The sequence below is a fragment of the Mesocricetus auratus genome, unplaced genomic scaffold (genome assembly GCF_017639785.1).
Source record: "Mesocricetus auratus isolate SY011 unplaced genomic scaffold, BCM_Maur_2.0 Super-Scaffold_100024, whole genome shotgun sequence".
Classification (NCBI taxonomy): Eukaryota; Metazoa; Chordata; class Mammalia; order Rodentia; family Cricetidae; genus Mesocricetus; species Mesocricetus auratus.
In genome coordinates, this window is record NW_024429205.1 from 19,345,471 (window position 1) to 19,367,500 (window position 22,030).

At 44.1% G+C, this 22,030-nt stretch overlaps 1 protein-coding gene across 2 annotated transcripts in view; it reads right to left on the reverse strand.

The window, feature by feature from the left end:
• The window catches only part of Asxl2 (ASXL transcriptional regulator 2), a 78,309-nt gene extending 66,955 nt beyond the window's left edge, over nt 1-11,354 (reverse strand). The window contains exon 1 of one of the 2 annotated variants that reach the window (XM_021232399.2): nt 10,971-11,354. In XM_021232399.2, the coding sequence (XP_021088058.1) occupies nt 10,971-11,027 (57 nt within the window). In that variant the 5' untranslated portion in view covers nt 11,028-11,354. The remainder of the gene's footprint in view (nt 1-10,970) is intronic. The other variant, XM_005079112.4, reaches the window with a different exon arrangement.
• Nucleotides 11,355-22,030: the final 10,676 nt, after the last annotated feature.

Sequence of the window (22,030 nt, forward strand, 5' to 3'; positions counted from 1 at the left end):
GTAGTATAAGACAATGACACAATATACAGGTGATAAGTAAAAGAGTGGTTCTAAACATATGAGAGGAGAAGTAGGTATACTCTATTCTCTAGAGCAGACAAAGTGAGGTGGCTCACACCTATGACCACAGCTAAGGCGGTTGAGACCAGAAGATCAACAGGAATTTGAGGTCAGCCTAGACTAGTGTGAGACACCCGAACTCAAAACGATCCAACAAGCAGGGAGCAGACTGTGTGACCCAACCTGTTCCTGAGACTCTCTGGCAGTTAATGGCTGCTAGAGGAGGAATGGGGCATTTTCTTTCATGGCTACAATGGGAAGGTGCCCCCAATCCTGTAAATAACCCCTCATCCATGCACCTGTAAGCAACCCAAAGGAAAGCTCACTGGGCCAAACTGTTAACGACAAACAAAGTAGGAGGACCAGTAGGGAAGAGGAAGGTGACCAGCAGGAGTAGGAAGAGACAAGAACGGATAAAATCATTTAAAAAATCCATCAAGTACATTTATGAAAAGGTTGTAATGTAATCCATTATTGTGTATACTTAAGATAACTAGTAAAAACACTAAAGATAAGTAAGCCAGGCATGGTAACTAACAACTAAAATCTAAGCACTCGGGCCAGCCTGGCCTACATAGCAAGTTCCAGGCCAGTTAAGGCTATATTGCAAGACTCTACCTCACCAAATAAACACAAACAAATAACAGTAATAAAGAAATGGTACAATTTCATTCTGTGAAAGAACTGCACTAAACCTCCTTACACTCCAGGAGACCAACAGAATTTGAGAAAAAAGTTTAATTGGAGAACTTCATGTGTAATACATGTGAGTAGGAGAAATGTAAAATGAAAACAATGTGAAGGCCAAGGAAAGAAATAAACAGCCAGTTACACTAGACTTTCCAGACCTCTACAAAAATCCCACACATGGCCCAACCAACCTAAAACAGATATGCTATCTCCTGTATAAAAAGCTATTATTCTATGTAAAATAAAAGAAACCTTGTCTTGACAAAACCAAAAGGAGGGAAAAAGATGAAGAAAAAGATACCAAAAAAAAAAAGCTATTCCTAGAATAAAAACAGGCCAATTTTTTCAACCCTCCACCTTGTTTTTTGGGGGGCAGGGGGGATTCGAGACAGGGTTTCTCTGTGGCTTTGGAGGCTGTCCTCGAACTAGCTTTCTTGCAGACCAGGCTGGCCTGGAACTCACAGAGATCCACCTGTCTCTGCCTCCCGAGTGCTGGGATTAAAGGCGTGCGCCACCACCCAGCAACCCTCTACCTTTTTAGCCTTTCTCTTCCAATATACATCACAATACTCAAAGGCAAACACCAGTATAACATTTTTTAAATCTCCCTTCTTCTGAACTTATGCCTCATTTTGCAATGATCTTACATATTATTCATCCATAATTATTTACCCATCATCTTTAAGATTTTCACTTTTTTACTAGGGGAAGGGACTGTGCATACATTCATGTGTGTGTACATGCGAATGCAGGTGTCTGCAGACTCAAGGAGTTGGACCTTCCTGAAGCTGGAGTTACAGGTAGTTGTGAACTGCCAGCCATGGGTGCTAGGAACCAAATTTGGGTCCTCCACAAGAGCATTTCATGTTTAGTCATTGAGTCATCGCTCCAGCCTTACCCATCATTTTTAAACACTGAGGTCTATTAAATTGGACCCTGTTCCTCGAACACTCTCAAAATTTTATTAACTTACCATTATACAGCTGTAATAACATATTTATTCTTATTCATGACTGTACATTTTATTATCAAATTTAGGTTAGGGTTCTAAGCAAATTAACTGGCCCTCTTAAAAACAGACCAAGCTGCCAGGCAGTAGTGGTGTGCACTCCTTTATTTCCAGCACTCAGTAGGAAGAGGCAAGTGGATCTCTGAGAGTTCAAAGCCAGTTTGGTCTACAGAGTGAGTTGCAGGACAGGTTCCAAAGCTACAGAAAAACCCTGTCTCAAAAAATCAAGAGGAAGGGAGGAAGGGAGGAAGGGAGGAAGGGAGGAAGGGAGGAAGGGAGGAAGGGAGGAAGGGAGGAAGGAAGGAAGGAAGGAAGGAAGGAAGGAAGGAAGGAAGGAAGGAAGAAGACCAAGCTGTGAAAATCAGAGTGTCACTTGAGAATATGGACTTATCTGAGCATTGTGGTCCTCGAGTCACTGTCTAGTCTTTGCTGGCACTTAACTAATGCTCACTTAACTCGTAAAGGCTGCTTGCCCCCTATCCTCTTTCATACACAGTTCACAGCATTTTGATTTTTTAGTTCTGTTTGTTTTTTGAAACAAGGACTCACAATATAACCCAGTCTGGCCTAAAATTTATTATATAACCCATATTGGCTCCCAACTCCTGGCAAATCTGCCTCAGCCTCTCTGGTGTTAACTCTACTAGAATAAAAATTATTTCTCTATTTTACCCATCTCTTTTTACATAGATACAAAATGTACACAACAAGGAAAACTTCATATAGCATTTTCATGTATTTCTCTGGGATTAAGTTGATGGCTCATACTGACTGTTTGGTCTGGAGATCAACCTGGGATGTATGCTAAATACCAGGCCCACCTGGGTTACAAAGTAAGACCCAATTTCAAAACCAAAAAAAAAAAAAAAAAAAAAACTAAGAAAGAAGGAAGCAGAAAGCACTAACACCATCCACAGGAACAATTTATTTGCAACCAATAAGCCAGGTGTTGAATAATTCAAACATCAGTGAGTTAGACTCCAGAAGGAGGCTTAGGGATGAGCTCAGCTGAGACATTGCTTGGCTGGCATGCAGGAAGCCCTGGATTTCATTCCTAGCACAGCATGAGTCCCAACACCACATAAACCTGTCATGGTGGTACCCACCTGTAATTTCAGCATTCAGGAGGATCAGGAGTTCAAAACACATGGCAAGTTTGAGGATAGCCTGGACTACATGAGATTCTGTTTCAAAATCTAAAAAAATAAAATCATTTAATATCCCCCTTCCTCCCTCTTCTTCTCCCCCTCCAAAAACCCTCTTCCAAAGGGTCTCAAGCCCAGACTGGTCTCAAATTTATCATGAAGCAGAAAATAACTTTGAACCCTTGATTCTCCTATCTCCACCTCTTAAGCACATACTAGAGTAAAGCAACACACTGAGTTTAAGCCAAGAAACTATTCAGTGCCAAGCATAGAATCAATTCATTGCGTTAGGCGAGCAGTCTTCAGACTGAGCTACATCCCCAATCCACAATTTATAATCTCTTAATGATCTGAAAAGTATTTCTTAAGATTCCCAAAACAGCCGGGCGTTGGTGGCGCATGCCTTTAATCCCAGCACTTGGGAGGCAGAGGCAGGAGGATCTCTGTTGAGTTTGAGGCCAGCCTGGTCTACAAAGCGAGTTCCAGGACAGCCTCCAAGACAATACAGAGAAACCCTGTCTCAAAGTAAAACAAAAAAACAAAAAGAGATTCCCAAAACACAGAAAGAAGAAATGGTAAAGACTGATGTAGTTGGAGGTTTTTCTCAGTTTCGACCATTCCCACTGGACTGGTCTCTCTTCTGACATATAGGTTCCCACAGCCACTTATGAAATAACACTCTGAGGCTTAATATTAGTTACAATTGTTTGGTCAATGGCTCAAACATATTACTGGCTAGCTCTCTCTTCCAAATTAACCCATTTTTATTAATCTGTGTATTGTCACGAGGCTGTGGCTTACCAGTAATGCTCCAGCATTCTACTCCTTCAGCGGCTGCATGACTTTGCCTTCTCTCTCCATCTCTGGATTTTCCACCTAGCTATATTCTTCCTGGCCATTGGCTGAAACAGCTTTATTCATCAACCAATAAAGGTAACTCATATTCACAGCATACAGAAGGACATCCCTATCAGATTGATCAACTTGATTACATTAACATTAAATATATATGTGCAGGGGTGGAGATTGCTCAGCAGTCACGAGCACTTCCTGCTCATGTCAGATAGCTCACAAACACCTGTATATAACTCCAGTTTCAAGAGATCAAATGCCCTCTTCTGGCCTGTGAGTACCTACACACACGGTATACACTCATATAGACACACACATAAATAAAAGTAAGTCTTACACACACACTTACACACACATGGGGGGAGGGTTGGGGGGTTCCCACTTGAGCACATGCACAAGACAGGGACCAATAAGATGGGTAAGTGTAGATAAAATGCCTTTGCCAAATAAGCCTGACAACCTGAGTTTAATCTACAAAATCCATGGAACCCACAGGAGGAGAGAACTAACTTACAAAAATTGTCCTCGGATCTTCTTTTTTTGTACACACATCAAACACAAATTAAAATCTGTACAAAGAAGAAAAATCTCCATCAATCTATTCAAAAGACAAAATAGGAAAACAGATCTGTAATAAATACAACAAATTATATTATTACTCAAGCCAGACGGTGGTAGTGCACGTCTTTATCTCAGCACTTGGGAGGCAGAAGCAGGAGGATCTCTGTGAGTTTGAGACCAGCCTAGTATACAAGAGCAAGTTCCAGGACAGGCTCCAAAGCCAAACAGGGAAACCCTGTCTGGGGGAAAAAAAAATACAAAAAACAAACAAACAAACAAACAAACAAACAAACAAACCCCTCAGAAACTGACATGATGGAAATCCCAACACTGGGGAGGTAAGTATCTTTAGACAGACAGACAGGAAATAGGGACTGGAGAGAGCTCAGTGGTTAAGAATATTTTGTTCTTCCAGGTCCCAAGTTTGGATCGCAGCACCCATTCCAGGATACTCTAACTCCAGCTTCGAGTACCTAATACCCTCTTGTAGACTCTGCAGGTACCTGCATACACATGACCTACACACAGAGAGACAAACACATACATATAAATAAAAACTAAGTTTTAAAGATCAGGAAATTAGACAGAAAATAAAGACAAAAGATAAGATCTGAATAGCCCAGTTTACTGGCAAAAAACCCAAATAGTCAGGCATGTTGGAGTACATCTGCAATCCCAGCTATTCAGAAGACTGATGCAGGACCAGCCTGGGCTACACAATAAACTCAAGTCCAGCATGGGCAACTTTGAGACTGTCTCAAAACTTAAAATAAGGGTCAGGAGCATGACACTATGGATGTAGCACCTAACTAGCAAACACAAGGCCCTAAGTTCAACCCCCAATACTGGAGGTAGGGGGTAGAATATTACAATAGTCAGTAAAAACAGGAAATTACTTTAGCTCTGTATTATGTAATAATAGCCACTAGCTATTGTTAGCAGTAATTAAAATTAAATTAATGTTAAATGCAGTTCTTAATCACAAGTCATTTAGGTGCTTAATGGCCATAGAATATTCTTAGTACATGACAACACAGATACCATTATAATTCTAATATAAAGTGTCTCCCCAAAAGGAGACTTAGTTCCTAATAAGTCAGTGTTCAAGTGGAGGAGAGGGGATCCAGCAAAGGGAATGGACCGTGAAGGCATGACTTCATCAAGGGGTAAATTGATTGATGGATCTGCAATCTGAAAGCTTTATTGTAAGATAGCAGAAGAGGCAGGGCCTAATTAAGGGTTTCTTTGTGTAGTCCTGCCTCTCCTGCACTCTGTAGATCACGCTGGCCTCCAACTCACAGAGGTCCACCTGCCTCTGCCTTCCCAGTGCTGGGATTAAAGGCAGGCACCACCCACCACTCAGTAAGGTAGGACCTAGTTTTAAGAAGTATATCTTGGGCATTGAATCCCCTAGAATTGGAGTTTTAGATGGTTGTGAGTCACCATGTGGATGCTGGGAACTGAACCTAGGTCCTCTGCAAGAGAAACAAGTGCTCTTACACTGAGCCATTTCTCCAGCTCCAAACTAAGCATTTTTAGTATTTTAGTCTAGACATGTGAAATTTAACTACTTCTTCTTTTGGGGGGGAGAGGCAGGGTTTTTCTATGGCTTTGGAGGATGTTCTAGAACTAACTCTTGTAGACCAGACTGGCCTCAAACTCACAGAGACCCGCCTGCCTCTGCCTCCCGAGTGCTGGGACTAAAGGCGTGTGCCACTACCACCTGGCGAAATTTGAAATTTAATTACTTCTACTCATGTTTTTTCAATGATATGTTTATGTAAATGTTACAGCATTTGGTTTGTTTTTTGTTTTGTTTATGAAGGAGCTTCATGTACCCAGGCTGTGCTCACTTTATGTAGCTGAAGCTGGCCTTGAGTTTCTGACTCTGCTGCGAGTTTGGATTATAGACATGAGACACCATGGGGACTTCTATATTTGATTTAAAGGAAGTGACACTATTTAAGTCACATTGAAAAAGTTTTAAGTTTACCACATTCAATAACCTGGGACAAAACTAAAAACATAATGAGTCACAGTGCACCAAAAATAAATATACAATATCAGAAACTTTAGAATGATGAACTCCCATGTGGTAAGAATATGGAAGTAAGCCGGGCGTTGGTGGCGCACGCCTTTACTCCCAGCACTCGGGAGGCAGAGGCAGGCGGATCTCTGTGAGTTCGAGGCCAGCCTGGTCTACAGAGCGAGTTCCAGGACAGCCTCCAAAGCCACAGAGAAACCCTGTCTCGAAAAAACAAAAAAAAAAAACAAAACAAAAAACAAAAACAAAAAAAAGAATATGGAAGTAGAGGGGTAGTCAAAATTCTTTTGTAAAACAACAAGGCAGGTTTTTGAATCATTTTTTGATCATTTTGTGTGGGTTTTCAAGACAGGGTTTCTCTGTGTAGCCTTGGCTGTCCTGGAACTCCCTCTGTAGACCAGGCTAGAGTTTAACTCACAGATGTCTATCTACCTAACTCTACCTCCTGAGTGCTGGGATTAAAGGTGTGCTCCATCACCACCCCACCATGTACTGATCAATTTCTTTACTTTCTGTTAAATTTTTTAATTTATTTTTATTTTTTATGTACATTGGTGTTTTTGCCATTGGTGTCAGGTCTCCTGGAACTGGAGTTACAAACAGTCGTGCGGAAGAAAAATAAAAAAGCCAGGCAGTGGTGGCACCCATCTTTAATTCTAGCACTTGGGAGGCAGAGGCAGGTGGATCTCTGAGAGTTCGAGACCAGCCTGGTCTACAAGAGCTAGTTCCAGGACAGCCTCCAAAGCCACAGAGAGACCCTGTCTCGAAAAAAGAAAAAAAAAAAAAGAAAAAGAAAAAGTAGTTGGCAGGTGGGCAGTGGTGGCCCACATCTTTAAACACAACACTTGGAAGGCAGAGGCAAAATGATCTCTGTGAGTTCAAAGCCAGTCTAGTCTACAAAGTAAGTTCCTAGACAGCCAGGATATACAGAGAAATCCTGTCTCAAAAAAGCAAAGCAAGAGAGAGCTGGAGAGATGGTGCAGTGGTTAAGAGCACACGCTGCTCTTCCAGAGGACCCAGGTTCAATTCCCAGCACTCACATGGCAGCTCACAGCTGTCTGTACCTCCAGATCTAGGGGATCTGACACCCTCATGGAGGCAAAACACCAATGCACATAAATTTTTTAAAAAAAACAAAAGTCAATAAGCAGCTCTGCAAATTTGAGATTTTTCTCAATTCTTCATAATCTAGAAAATATAGCAGTAGCTCCTTTTGTAGAAATTATTTTTTGCACTATCTTTTCGAGGGGTGGGGTGGGAATAATAGGCTGGCTACCTACCCAAGTTGGCCTTGTTAACAATGTCTGCCTCTGCCCAAATGATGCTGGATAACAACTCTGCCTCAACATGGCCCTCTAGAAATTTTTAACTTAAATATCCAAAATAGATTTTATTATCTTTTTTACCTTCAACAAGGTAGGAGGTATGTGGGCTTTCAGGACAGAAATATAAAAACAGGACAGAGGAGTGGGTAAATGGTTCAATGGTTAAAGCAATTACAGCACAAGCAACAAGGCCCAGAGTTCACACTTAGAACACGAAGAAAATAAATCAGGGTATGAAAGCTACAAAGATAATTCAATGGATTAAGGCACTCTTCCAGTAGACCAAGGTTCCATTCCCACCACCCACATGGCAGCTCACAACCATCTGTAACTGCAGTTCCAGGGGACCAGACACCACTTACTAAGCCCGGGGATGCATGTGGTACAGATATGCAGACAAAATACACATACACATAAATTTCTAAAAACTTAAGTTCAGGTATGCATGGTGGCTCTATATTATAATACTAGGGCTTGGAAAGTAGAGATGGGGAAGCCCTGGACAAGCTGACCAGCTACACATGTAGACCAACTGGCAAGCTTCCAGTTACTAGAGAGACCTTGCCTCAGTAAATAAAATGGAGAAAAACTAAGAAAAGCACCTGATATCAACCTCTGGCCTCCACATGCACATCCAGACACACACATAAACATTCCTCCCCCAAAAAAGAAGCAGAAAACTAAAATAAGTGAATTTTTTTAATGGGGAGGAGATATGTAAAGGTGCCTTCAAATACAAGTGCTCTTGCACACGGAGTCATCTCCTCAGCCTATTTTCTATCTTTTAAAGCACTATTTCTCACATAGGTATCTGGGGCACAAAAATAAGCAAATGTTCTAATTTATTATTTCAAGAAATTAAAGAGATGTAAAATTATTCTTCCTAGTTGTCACAATCTCCAAATCATTAAACTAGCTAACCCAGAAAGATCATAATGCACAAAGTACTGTAGAGACTTAATCAGACATGGCAGTATGTGCCTATAATTCCAGTCCTTGAGAGGCTGAGGCAAGAAATCACCTCAAGTTTAAGGCCTGGATAATACAATGCACTAAATAGGCAGGGAAACAGAAAGAGTCCACCACAAAAAATAAAAAAAAAAAGATATAGAGACTGCTGAGATGCCTGTAATCTTACCACTTCCAGTGCTAAGGCCTGCTGCCTAGGCTACAAAGTGAAACCTGGTCTCAAAAAACTAAAGCCTAATAAATAAGTAAAATTAATTCACATAATTAATTTCGAGATTTGCATACTCATAACTAAAATAGCACCTTCTCCTTTATTAAAAGGAAGCAATCTTGAGGTGTCCCTGAAGTAGAAAGTAGAGTTTCTGTGGAAGAAAATCTCTTCCCCACCAAAAAATTATTTCTATAGTTGTCTTTTCTTAGAGGAACCTACCAGTACAGTCACAAAGACAGATTCTAAGTGGGCTGGGTGTAGCTCAACTGGAAGAGCATTTGCCTAGTATGCATGATGCCGTGGGTTCTATCCTCAGCAACCCATAGAAGTGGGCATGGTGGTGCAAGCCTGTAATCCCAGCATTCACGGGGCAAAGGGAAGAGGACTGCTGCATGAGGCAATCATTTATGTGAGACTGTATCCCCAAAAGTAAGTAAATAATGTATATAGAGAAAACATTCAACAAAAGACATGCACAGGGTTTACAAAACAAAATATAGACTGAATAAATAATATGACTCAGATTTGGAGAAACAAGTAAGATTAGGCAGCAAAAGAGTGAACCGACTGAGTTCTTATTTTCTTCTTCATATTTTTCTAAATTTCTCCATGATGAACATTGAATTCTGAAAGTCTCATAAAAAAAACAAAAACCAGGAACAGGGCAATGGTGGTGCATGCCTTTAATCCCAGCACCTCGGGAGAAGAGTCAGGAGAACTCTGAGTTCGAGACCAGCCTGATCTGTCTTTTAGAGGAAAGAGTAATCTACAGTGTTCTACAGTGAGTTCAAGGACTGCCAGGACTACACAGAGAAACTCTGTCTCGGAAAACCAGAAAATAAATTAATAAATAAACCAGGACCAGAAAGATTACTCAGTAAGTAAAAGTGCTGGCCACCAAGCCTGATGACCTGAGTTTGATCCTCTCTATGTGCTCCATGGCCATCCCCACGTGCCCCACCCCACACGCCACAAACATTCTCTCTCTCTCTCTCTCTCTCTCTCTCTCTCTCTCTCTCATTCCCTCTCCCCACCCCCCTCCCCCTCTCCCCCCCCTCTCTCACACACACACACACAACACACACACACACTTTTTAAGGGGAAAATACACCTTATAGCCTGCAAAGGTTCACTTATTAGGACCTATACTATGTTGTCCATTTATAAAAGAGGTTGAAATGCTAATGCTACTAAAGTTAATGTCCTGTTATTTTTCTGTTACACTTTCAATGATGAAATTTCAATTTCTCCTTAAAGTTCCGTTTCTTCAAAACTACACGTTTTAAACTTTTTTTCCAAAACAAGATTTCTCGCTAATACTTATTTTTAAATGACTTCTAAATTCCTTATAACAAAATTGCGCACGGGGGAGGTGGGGTGCCCACAAATCACAATTTCGTCGGTCCACCTTCGCTTTGGCTAAATAAAAGTGAAGGCAGGGTAAACTACACGTCCCGCCATGCATTGCTGCCTTATTCAGAGTAGGTCTCTACGGAAACAGAAAAAAAAATTCTCCAAGTCCCACCTGTTACTTCGTTTCTAAACACCTCCTGCACTTTCAGCTCGGACGGCAAACACAAAAGCCTCGTGACCTCTCGTTGGCTCCCAGAGCCAGATAAGCGGGGGGGGCCCGGGTCTGGTGGCACGGTTGCCTCGGCGGGGAAACGCCACCGAGCTCCAGCGCTCCCCTCTCCTTTCCGGGGCTGGATGCACGCACAAGCCTGCTCCTGTCTGCATCCAATCGGGGCTCTCCAAGGCGCACAAGGGAGAAGAACCGGTTACTGGGCAAGCACAACACACGGTGCCGAAGCAAGGGCTAGCAGTGTGGGAGCGACAGCGACGTGAACCCCGACAGGCAACCTCGCAACACCGAGGGGTCCAGTCGCAGCCCCCGGGAGAAGCGGCAGGCGCGCGGCCAACCCCTCGCGCCGGCGCCTCGGTCTCCTTAGGGCTCGCCAGCGCGACCCTAACCGCCGCCCTCTGCGCGCGCTTTCGTGCCCCTTCGGCCCGGTCGCGGGGCCAAGCGACCTCCCTTCTCCTGCGACGAGGCGCCGGCGAGAAAAACGAGCGCCCACCGGCCTTCCCCTCTGCTCCCTCCTCTTACCGTCTTGGCGGCCTCCGCCCAGGTCCTGCCCTTCTTCCTACGGCCCTTTTCCCTCATGTCGGGTCTTGAACTGACTGGGAGGCTTCCGTGCCCCGGCTCCGGCTGCCTTCCCTTGCTTGCTGCGCCCTGCACTGCTTTTCCCGCGGTGCCGGGAAAGGTGGGAGAAAGGGGAAGTCGGAGCGGAGAAGCAACTCAGCCAAGCGGCGGCCGCGGAGGCGCGCAGTGGGAGGGGGGGGGTCTACGGGGCGGCCGGTCCTGCTGCTGTTGCCACTGCTAACGCCGCTGCCATATTGGGTTCTTACTGTACAGGCAGCCGCTGTGGTCATGTGACCGCTCCCGCGCGGCCGTCACTACTGTACGCAGCCGGCCGCGCGAACGAGCGCGCACTGGGCGCGCACCCCCAGCCCCCCCACGGCCTCAAAGCGGAGAGCCGGCTTGTCTGGAGCGCTTCGCCACGCCCCCGAACTTCCGGTCTCCGGCCCCGCCTCGGGCGCATGCGCGTGACGGAGGGCCGCCCAGAGTCTGTGGGGGCGGATTCTGGCGGCCACACCCACTGCGAAGATCTGCCGGCGGAAACGGAATCCGCTCCTTCCGGGAAAGGCTGATTGAGCCGTTGCCGACCGCGTGTGTGCGAGGGGCGGCTCTGGAGACTTAAAGAGGCCGACGCTCTCCCAGGGGATATGCTTCAGGTTTTATTTTATTACGGTGCAGGCTCTTGTAGGGAAGGCCGACTTTACGCTCCAGATCCTCTGTTTCTCCACGCCTGTGCCCTTTAAGTTCGTTTTTACAAAGCTTATCTTTTTAAAGATGTACAGCAAGCAGTTCTCGTCTGTTACTGATCTCAGTTTAATAGATGAGATAGGTTAGATTGGTTTGCCAAACTCGCATATAGGATGTGGAGAAACCCAAAACCAGGTTGTTAGCTCACGAGCCTTACCTCTCAAACTTATATGACTTTCAGGCCACTGGAAACCTCATTTGCATTTTTCCATGTGATTAGTCTCATCGAAGAAATGTCTTTTATCTCAGGGACCTCAGGCATCCGTTAAATATTTGTTGAATGAGTCGGCTATGTCTGGTCAAGACCTAGTCACCATTCATAATGTCAGTAACACCCTCCTGAAAAATCCAGAACATGGCATTTTACCTCAGGGTTTTTGTTGGTTGGTTGGTTGGTTGATTAATTTTGTTTTTTGTTTTGTTTGTTCCCTCCGGAATACTGGGATTATAGGTGTGTGCCACCACGGCTGAGAGTATTTGTTGTTACAAGCAACATAGAGTGAATGTATAGGGGCTAGAAATAAACCTCAACTCAAAAGCCCCCGCCTCCCATGGAGAGTGGTTATTGAACATGCAACCTAGGACGAGCCTTGTACCACTCAGCTATACTCCCAACCACTTTGTTGTTGTTTTTACTTTGAGGCAGAGTCTCACTAAATTATCCAGACTGTTCTTGAATTCATTTTGTAGCATAGGCAGGCTTTGAACTTGCCATCCTCATGGCTCAGCCTCCCTCCAGAGTACCTGGGGTTAGATGAAGGCACAACTCTAGAGATAATCTATTGTCTAGCATGTAAGAGATCCCTACATGGGTTTCAGCAGCTCATAGGACCTCTTTTTCTTATTGGCAATATTTTTGGTGTGTGCTGGTATACCCTTGTCATCTTAGCACTGAGGAGATTCAAAGCTTAAGGTTACCCATAAGGTCTGCTGTGGAGCAAGTTCTAGGCCAGCCATGGCTGTGTTAGACCCTGTCTCAAAAAACAATCAACAATAGCCCAGGTGGCCAACAGCACACACTTTTGATGCCAACACAAGGTAGGCAGAGGCAGTGGAATCTCTAAATTCAAGGCCAGCCTGGTCTACAGAGTGAGTTCCAGGACAGCTAGGGCTGTTACACAGAGAAACTCTGTCTTGACAAAAACAACAAAATAACAATAAAAAGTGTGTGTCTGTGTGTGTATGTGTGATAAGTGTGAATTCCTCTTTGGCTTTTTGAAACAGGGTCTCTCTTTGTAGCCTTGGCTGTGGTGGAACTTTGTATGTAGACTTAAGATAGACCCGGTACTAACAGAGACCACCTGCCTCTCTCTGCTTCCTGAGTGTTGGAATTAAAGGGGTGCATGATCCCAGCCTACATGAGGATTTTTTTGAGAAAGAGATTGATAACCTTTCCTCGATTTTAAATTTATTTTTATTTATTTATGCTAGGGACAGAATCCAGGACTTCAACTTGTAGACAAGTACTCAACCACTGAGCTTACATCCTTATCTCTCAGTTCAAAAGGGCTCTATTAACCAGAAAGAAAAAAATGTTAGGCAGTCTGAGAGAGCATCAGCTGCTGGACACAGGGTTCTGGCAATTGATATGAGTATATATATTCTCAGCAATTCCTTTAATAACTCATGGCACTGTACATAAGATTCATGGTACATGCCACCTTTGTACAAAGTCTGTGTCTTTATCCAATTCAAGCCCAACTCAAGCTGAAGCAAGGAGGTTGTTGAAGGCTTGAGGCCCTAAGCATAGTCTTGACCAATGTGCCATCCTAATATTAGTCATGCCTGAGAACAGTCTATAGATTGGTCCATGCTTCTGACGTTATGTAGAGCAATAGCAACGGCGTTGTGTGACAGACATTTCCTGGGGAAACACAGAGACACAGCACACTAATCTACTCACCCCGGAAAGAGAGCCCACAACGGACTTTGATGAACCAATGAGTCTTGTATTGGGGTCACTAACAAGAGCACGGGTGAGTGGTTATTTACAAGGAGCAGGGATGACTGACAAAAGCAGGTGTATCACCAGAAAGCCCAGCCACCAACACAGATGGCAGCTCAAGACTGTAACCATGGAACGCTCCTCCAGCTCTCTCTCTCTCTCTCTCTCTCTCTCTCTCTCTCTCTCTCTCTCTCTCTCTCTCTCTCTGTCTCTGTCTCTGTCTCTGTGTGTGTGTGTGTGTGTGTGTGTGTGAGTGTGTGGTTTTCCAGATCAGAATCTTGTTTGTTTTTACACAGGGTTTCTCTGCGTATTCCTGGCTGTTCTGGAACTTGTTCATTTAAGTTGTAAGAGCAAGTTGAGAAAAGGCCTAAGCTAAGGCCAGGCTTTCATAACTAACAAGTCTCTGTTGTTATTTGTGAACTCGAGGCCCAAAGAAAAATCCATCTATAGTCTGTAGACCAGGCTGGCCTCAAACTCACAGAGATCCTCCTGCCTCTGCCTCCCAAGTGAGGAATTAAATGTGTTTGCTAGCACTGCCCTCCCTGAACAGAATCTTAACCCCAGTAACTGTTAACTGCCATTTTTAACATCTTGCAGAACCCTCAAGAATTTTCCAAGTTTTTTTGTTCTCTGGGCATGTGACCTTCTGTTACCATCTGAAGCTCCTGAGCCTCCTTTTCCTTCCATTTGGAGGGAATAGAGGAATACACCCTTCAGCAAGTGGCTATATAGGGGGAAACTAGATGGTCTGGGCCGTAATTCCAATCTGAGTTATATCCCACATGTGAGAATTTGGACATACTCACCAATGAATGTGAGCTATTGTATCTTATTACCTTGTCATCAAAGAGGGCAAAATCCCCACTTTTTCCTCTTCTGTGGAAGCTACCACTTCACTACTAAGTACAACAGACTTACTAAGTACAAGATTTAGCTTTGCTCTGTGGCCATCAGGAGCATAGAGCAAAAGAGAAGACAGATAATATGTTGGATTGCAACCTTGACATAATCCAGAGCCAGACACAATGGAAAGCTGAGGCAGGAGGATTATGAGTTCTAGATAGCCTGGATTATGTACCAAGTTCTAGAGTCATTTTCAACTATGAATTAAATACTGGAAACTGGAGCTGGAGAGATGGCTCAGAGGTTAAGAGCACTGGCTGCTCTTCCAGAGGTCCTGAGTTCAATTCCCAGCAACCACATGGTGGCTGACAACCATCTGCAATTCAATATGGTGCCCTCTTCTGGCGCGTAGACAGAACACTGTATATGTAATAAATAAATAAATCTAAAAAAAAAAAATACTGGAAACTGGAAGGGAACATGTACGTGTCTGTGTGTTCATTACTATATATGCAATGTTTTTTATCTATATATTCCATTTTATTTCTTCTGTATGTATGTGCACGCATGCAGGGCACACGTGTGGAGGTCAGCGAACATCTTTTAGCAGTTAATTTTATCTTTTAATCCTGTGGGTCCCCAGATCAAACTCAGGTTATCAGTCTTAGCAACAAGTACCTTCACCTGCTGAGCCATCTCACTGGCCAACAGCTGCATTTTGTTTATTTGTTTGCTTGTTTTTTGTGGCTGCTGTTGTAGTCTTTGGTTCTTGAGACACGATCTCACTACTGCAGATGCATTTTTTTTTTCTGACTGTCTATATATAAGGATGACCTAGGCACCGGAGCATGGAGAGAAAATTAGCAATATGACTTCAACTGGACTGGACCGCAGGTGGCTAGATGTTGTGGGCCTAGAGGAAACAGGAAGGAAAGCAGAGAACTGGAGGTCAGCCAGAAGTATCTGGGAACAGCCCAGCTGTGTGATTCTTTAGTTAGCACAGGCTTTGTCCAGCCAGATGTCCTCAGCATCTCCTTGGGTCGTCCCCCCCCCCCCCCCGAGGAATTTGACTACTCATTCTGAAGTTGTCTTCTTCTTCTTCTTCTTTTTTTTTTTTTTGGTACGTGTGGGGGGTTGAGACAGTTTTTCTCTGTGGCTTTGGAGACTGTCCTAGAACTAGCTCTTGTAGACCAGGCTGGCCTCGAACTCACAGAGATCCGCCTGCATCTGCCTCCCGAGTGCTGGGATTAAAGGCGTGCGCCACCACCGCCCGGCTCAATGTTATCTCTTAAAAGCTGGACTGACAAGGTCGGGGATTCAGCTCAGTGGTAGAGCACTTGCCTAGCAAGCACAGGGCCCTGGGTTTGGTCCTCAGCTCAGAAGAAAGAAAAAAAAAGATGAAATAGCAAAACAAAAAACCACACAACAAGGTAACTAAAAAGATGGACTGACTTATTCAGTGAATATTCATTTTTATATCAGGTATGATGGTTCATGCTTGCAATCCTAGTACTCAGAGATGCAGAGGCAGGAGGATTGCTATGAGTTCCATGCCAGCCTGTCCTATACAGTGAGTTTCTGAACAGTGTGGACTATATAGTTAGACCTGTCTGCAAAGAAAATCACAAAAATATATTTTTAGTAAGACATGGTAATGCCTCAAGTCCTAGTGACTCAGGAGGATGGCTTGCGCTCAGGGTTTCAAGGCCCTGTCTCAAGAAATAAAACAAAACCAAACATGGTGGCACACAACTTGAATTTTCAACACTAAGAAGGTTTCAGGAGAATTAAAAATTCAAAAATCAGAAAGAAACGGAAGGAGGGAGGGTTAAAGTGAGGGAAAGAGGAAAAAAGAAAGGAATGGACTAGGGCTGGAGAGATGGCTCAGTGGCTAAGAGCACTGACTGTCCTTCCAGAGGTCCTGAGTTCAATTCCTGGCAACCACATGGTAGCTCACAACCACCTTGAATGAGATCTGGTACCCTCTGCTGGCCTGTAGGCAGAAGGCTGTATACACAATAAATAAATATAAAATAAAAAAGAAAGGAATGGACTAGAGAGATGGCTAGTTGGTTAAGAGTACTTGCTGTTCTTCCAGAGGACCTGAGTTCAATTCCCAATACCCAGATCAGGTAGTTCACAATAGCACACTTGTAACCCCAGCTCTAGGTGACATAATGCCCTCTTCTGGTCTTCAGAGGTACCTGCATTTATGTGTGTATAGCCACACAGAGACACATGAATATATAGCCCCTCTATACAGCATTGGCTGTCCTAGAACTTACTATGTAGACCAGGATGGCCTCAAGCTCACAGATATCTGCCTGCCTCTGCCTCTTAAGTGCTGGGATTAGAGGTGTGCACCACTAAACCAGGTTAAAATAATTTTTGAAAAAGAAAAAAGTCGGGCCGGGCAGTGGTGGCATATGCCTTTAATTCTAGCACTCTGGGGGTAGAGGCAGGCAGATCTCTATGAGATTAAAGACATCCTGGTCTGGTCTACCAAGTGAGTTCCAGGGCAGTCAGGGCTACACAGTGAACCCTGTATTGAGAAACCAAATTAAAAAATATATATATATGTATATATATATATATATATATGGAGAGAGAAGAGAGTGCTTACTGCCTATTTTGTGAAAAACTATGATTTAAATGTTAAGAATTCAGGAATATGTCAGTTGCACAAGGCCCTGTAGTCGACAGTTATTTGAATGAACACAGAGAGAAATTACTAGAAAAGGAAATATGAGAACTGGTGTTGAACCTTGTCTCAAAAAACCAAAAAAAAAGCCGAGCGTTGGTGGCGCACGCCTTTAATCCCAGCACTCGGGAGGCAGAGGCAGGCGGATCTCTGTGAGTTCGAGGCCAGCCTGGTCTACAGAGCGAGTTCCAGGACAGCCTCCAAAACAATACAGAGAAACCCTGTCTCGAAAAACCAAAAAAAAAAAAAAAAAAGAGAGAGAGAGAACTGGTGTTGGAGAGTCACATGCTTGGTGCTGGATGCAGTAGTGTTGGGAGGTGGAAGCCAGCCTCAGCCACGTACCAAGTATGCATGAGGCCAGCTGGGCCACATGAGGCCCTTCCTCAAAAAAAAAAAAAAAAAAAAAGAAAGAAAAGAAACGAAAACAAGACTGGAGACAGCTGGGTATTAAGAGCAGCACCCAGTTCAATTCCCAGCACCCACGCAGCAACCGACACTATCTGCAATCCCAGTTCCAGGAGTTCTGATGTCCTCTACAAAACTCTCGGGACATCCACGTGCATATGGAACCACATACACACACACACACACACACACACACACACACACACACACACACAAAGGCTTTTAAAAGTCTCTAAGAAACAAACTCAAAACCCCACTAATGTGCTAGAGTGTGTCTGGCTGTGAGCATATATAAATCACAAAGAAAACCACTCAAAATTTGACATCAGGTTTAGCCAGAAGACAGAGAAGGCAAGGAACTAGGGCTATAAAGAACAAGGCATGGAACATTCCAGCTAGACTCTATCCATAAGACCATTGCAGCAGTTCTCCCTGTGGATCGAGATCCTTTTGGCAAACCTCTATCTCCAAAAATATTTACATTATAATTCATAACAGTCGCACAGTTACAGTTATGAAGTAGCAATGAAAACAATTTTGAGGTTGGGGGTCCCCACAACATGAGGAACTGTATTAAAGGGTTGCAGCATTAGGAAGGTGAGAACCACTGGGGTAGAGGGAAGGGGACTTACAAAGGCCCTGCAGCAGAGTAGAGAGTCCCTGTGTCCATGGAACAAAAATAAACTTTTAGAAAAGAGTCAAAGGTAGGTGGGAGGGAACTAGGGAGAGTTGAGAAAGAGAGGCCACCTGAGGAAGTGAAGTAGGTTTTGCGGAAAACAGAATGTATGTCACAGTTGTCTAGAGAATAGTAGAAAACATACTAGGAGAAGCTAACGAGGTTGCTTGGCAGCATAGAGAGCCATCCTGAGCTGTGTGGTTGTGAATTTAAACTAGAACTAGCTGGTGTAAATGTCATTCCAAGGGTAAATAAATTGAATGTATGTTTTTGATGTGGATACCAAAAAATTAACTGCGTATCACAAGAGACAGAATATATAGGAGTAAGGGAAATTAAGCCGATTCGTTTACTTTTGCTAACAGTTGGTAACCTAGAGAGATAAGTAGTATGCCGTGTGGGACTGGAGGGATGGCGCCACAAGTACAGGTGCTGCCACCAAGACTGTAGACCTGAGTTCCAGCCTAGCATCCATACAATGGGAGGAGAGAACTGACTCCTGTAAGTTGTTCTCTGGTCACATGCATGCCGTGGCACGTGTGTATGTGTACACACACACACACACACAATTAAACATTAAAAATCATACACATACACACACACAATTAAACATTAAAAATCATACACATACACACACACAATTAAACATTAAAATCATACACATACATACACACACACATACACACACAATTAAACATTACAAATCATACACACACACACACACACACATACACACAAATCCCTTAGTAGTACACCACGTCTTCTAATCTTTGATTTAAGATTACAGGTCTTGCCGGGCGGTGGTGGCACACGCCTTTAATCCAAGCACTTGGGAGGCAGAGGCAGGCAGATCTCTGAGTTTGAGACCAGTGTGGTCTACAAGAGCTAGTTCCAGGACAGCCTCCAAAGCCACAGAGGAACCCTGTCTCGAAAAACCAAAAAAAATATATATATATAGGTCTTTTGGGGTTTTTGTTGTTGTTGCTCGCTTGTTTGCTGTTGGGGGGAGAAGTGTCTCACCATAGAGCTCTAGCTGTCCTCTCTATGTAGACCAGAGAGTTCCACTGGTTGGTCTTAAACTCAGAGAGGTTCACCTGCCTCTGTCTCCCAAGTGCTGGATTTAAAGGCACGTGCTACAAGGCCTTCCTTCTTTTTTTATTGTTTTCATTGTTGCTGCCTGGTTTTTTTTTCTGTTTTGTTTTAGATAGAGTGTCTTATAATCCAGGATAACCTTGAACTTGCTTATAGCAAAGGATGACCTTGAATTTCTCTCTGAGGCTCCTGCCTCCACCTCCTGAGTGTTGGGATTACAGGTGTGCCACCATGCCTGGTGTTATGCGGTGCTAGAGGTCAACTTCATGCGTGCTAGGCAAGCACTCTGCCAGCTGAGCTGCCCTAGCCCCTTAAGTTTTCTTTTAAAGTGCATTTATTGCATTCGGATAGTTTTTTGTTGTTGTTGTTTTGGTTTGGTTTGGTTTCCAAGACAGGGTTTCTCTGTGGCTTTGGAGGCTGTCCTGGAACTAGCTCTTGTAGACCAGGCTGGTCTTGAACTCACAGGGATCCACCTACCTCTGCTCCCCAAGTGCTGGGATTAAAGGCTTGTGCCACCACTGCCCAGCACATTTGGTTAGTTTTAACCTGAGTGTCTTTGCACACATAATGCAAAACGCTATGAGTTTTGCTCCTGTGGTCTGATAAACTGGAAGTAAATCTATTCAGTTTCTGGTAGAACCACTTCCTTGTATTCCAAATACAGGAACTTGGCTCATCTTCAAGTATCCACAAAACTTCCTTTTTGTCTCTTTTGATACAGTTTTGTCATGTAGGTCAGGATGGCTTAGAATGGGCTATGTAGCCCAGAATAGCTTCTAATTCCTCACTTTCCTGACTTCATCTCCTGAAAATTGGGACTACAGGAATTAGCCACCACACCAGTTCCTTTGTCTTTGTATGTCATGCAGGTAGGCATGTGTGCCTGTGTGTTCCTGTGGAGATCAGAGGTAATTCCTCAAGTACCTTCCACATTGTTTTTTGAAATGGAGATTCTCATTGCCCTGAATCTTTCTGACTAGACTAGGCTGGTTGGCCAGCAAGCCCTAAGGATAAACTGTCTCGGCCTCCCAAGCACTAGGATTAGAAACAAAGACCATTCAGGAGGCAGAGGCAGGCAGATCTCTGGGAGTTCGAGGCCAGCCTGATCTACAGAGAGAGTTCCAGGACAGACTCCAAAGCTACAGAGAAACCCTGTCTCGAAAAACAAAAACAAAAACGGGAAGAAAGAAAGAAAGAAACACAGGCCACCTCACTCACCTGGTTTGTTTATATGAGTGCTGAGAATTGAACTCAAATTTTTGTGCTGTACAACAGGCACATGACCGACTATGCTATCTGCCTAGTCCTTCATGCCTCTTTTTTATTTATGTTTGTTTATTGAGGCAGGGTTTCTCTGTGTAGGCCTGGCTTTGTCCTGGAACTCACAGAAATCCACTAGCCTCTGCTATCATGCCTGGGCCTAGCCTCTCTCTCTCTCTCTCTTTTTTTTTTTTTTTTTTTTTTTTTACGAGACAGGGTTTCTCTGTATTGTTTTGGAGGCTGTCAGACCAGCCTAGCCTTGAACTCACAGAGATCTGCCTGCCTCTGTCTCCTGAGTGCTGGAATTAAAGGCGTGCGCCACCACCACTCGACCGCCTAGCCTGTCTTTTATTGTTTTGAGTGCTCAGAAAATGGTCTCTGGTAACCTCCCAAAATATTCTGAAATGTCAGTTCACAACATTTGGTACCAGAGAACAAGCCTAGATCCTAGGACAGCACATCCATTGTGCCGTAATAGAGGTATTCACCCTGAGACTTCCTGTCATTTCATCTCATTGATCTCTTTAGAAAAATCTTTCTCAGCCAGGCACTGGTGGCGCACGCCTTTAATCCCAGCACTCGGGAGGCAGAGGCAGGTGAATCTCTGTGAGTTTGAGGACAGCCTGGTCTACAGAGCAAGTTCCAGGACAAGCTCCAAAACAATGCAGAGAAACCCTGTCTCAAAAGACAACAACAAAAAAAAAAAAAGAAAGAAAGAAAGAAAGAAAGAAAGAAAGAAAAAGAAAAAAGAAAGGAAGGAAGAAAGAAAAATCTTTCTCTAAGCTTTAGAAGTCTGATAGCAGGAAAGCATTGATTTAGAGCAGACTGAAGTGGGTATGAGCACAACAGCACCAACTTATGCTGGCCTGCCCCTGGCACCTGGCAGAATGCACTCAGGCAGTACCCCGGTCAGCCCAGGTGCAAAGGACCCCCTTGACCTCTTTAAAAGAGAGACCCCTGTCCACTTATGCGCCTCACACACCTTTTCTGGCTCTCTTTCTTGCTGTTCCCCTGGGGCAGACAGGACTTTTCCTGTCTCCCTCTTCTCTTCTGTCCTCTCTCTGTCTCTGTGTCTCTTTCCTCTTTTCTTCCCCTACCCCTCCCTTTCTAATAAAACAACCCACTAAGCTCTGTCTGCCTGGCATGTTCGGTGTGTGTGTGTGTGTGTGTGTGTGTGTGTGTGTGTGTGTGTGTGTGTGTGGTCATTCTTGCCTGCCATGGAATCTGCCAGGATTCCCCTCACGCTTTATCGTAACACATGCCCTCACTAGGTCTCTGGGCAGACCTGGTCCTGAGGCAGTCTAAAAATGGGAGGGGAAGGGGCGGGGCGGGGGACAACAGGACAGCAGGCTGTAATC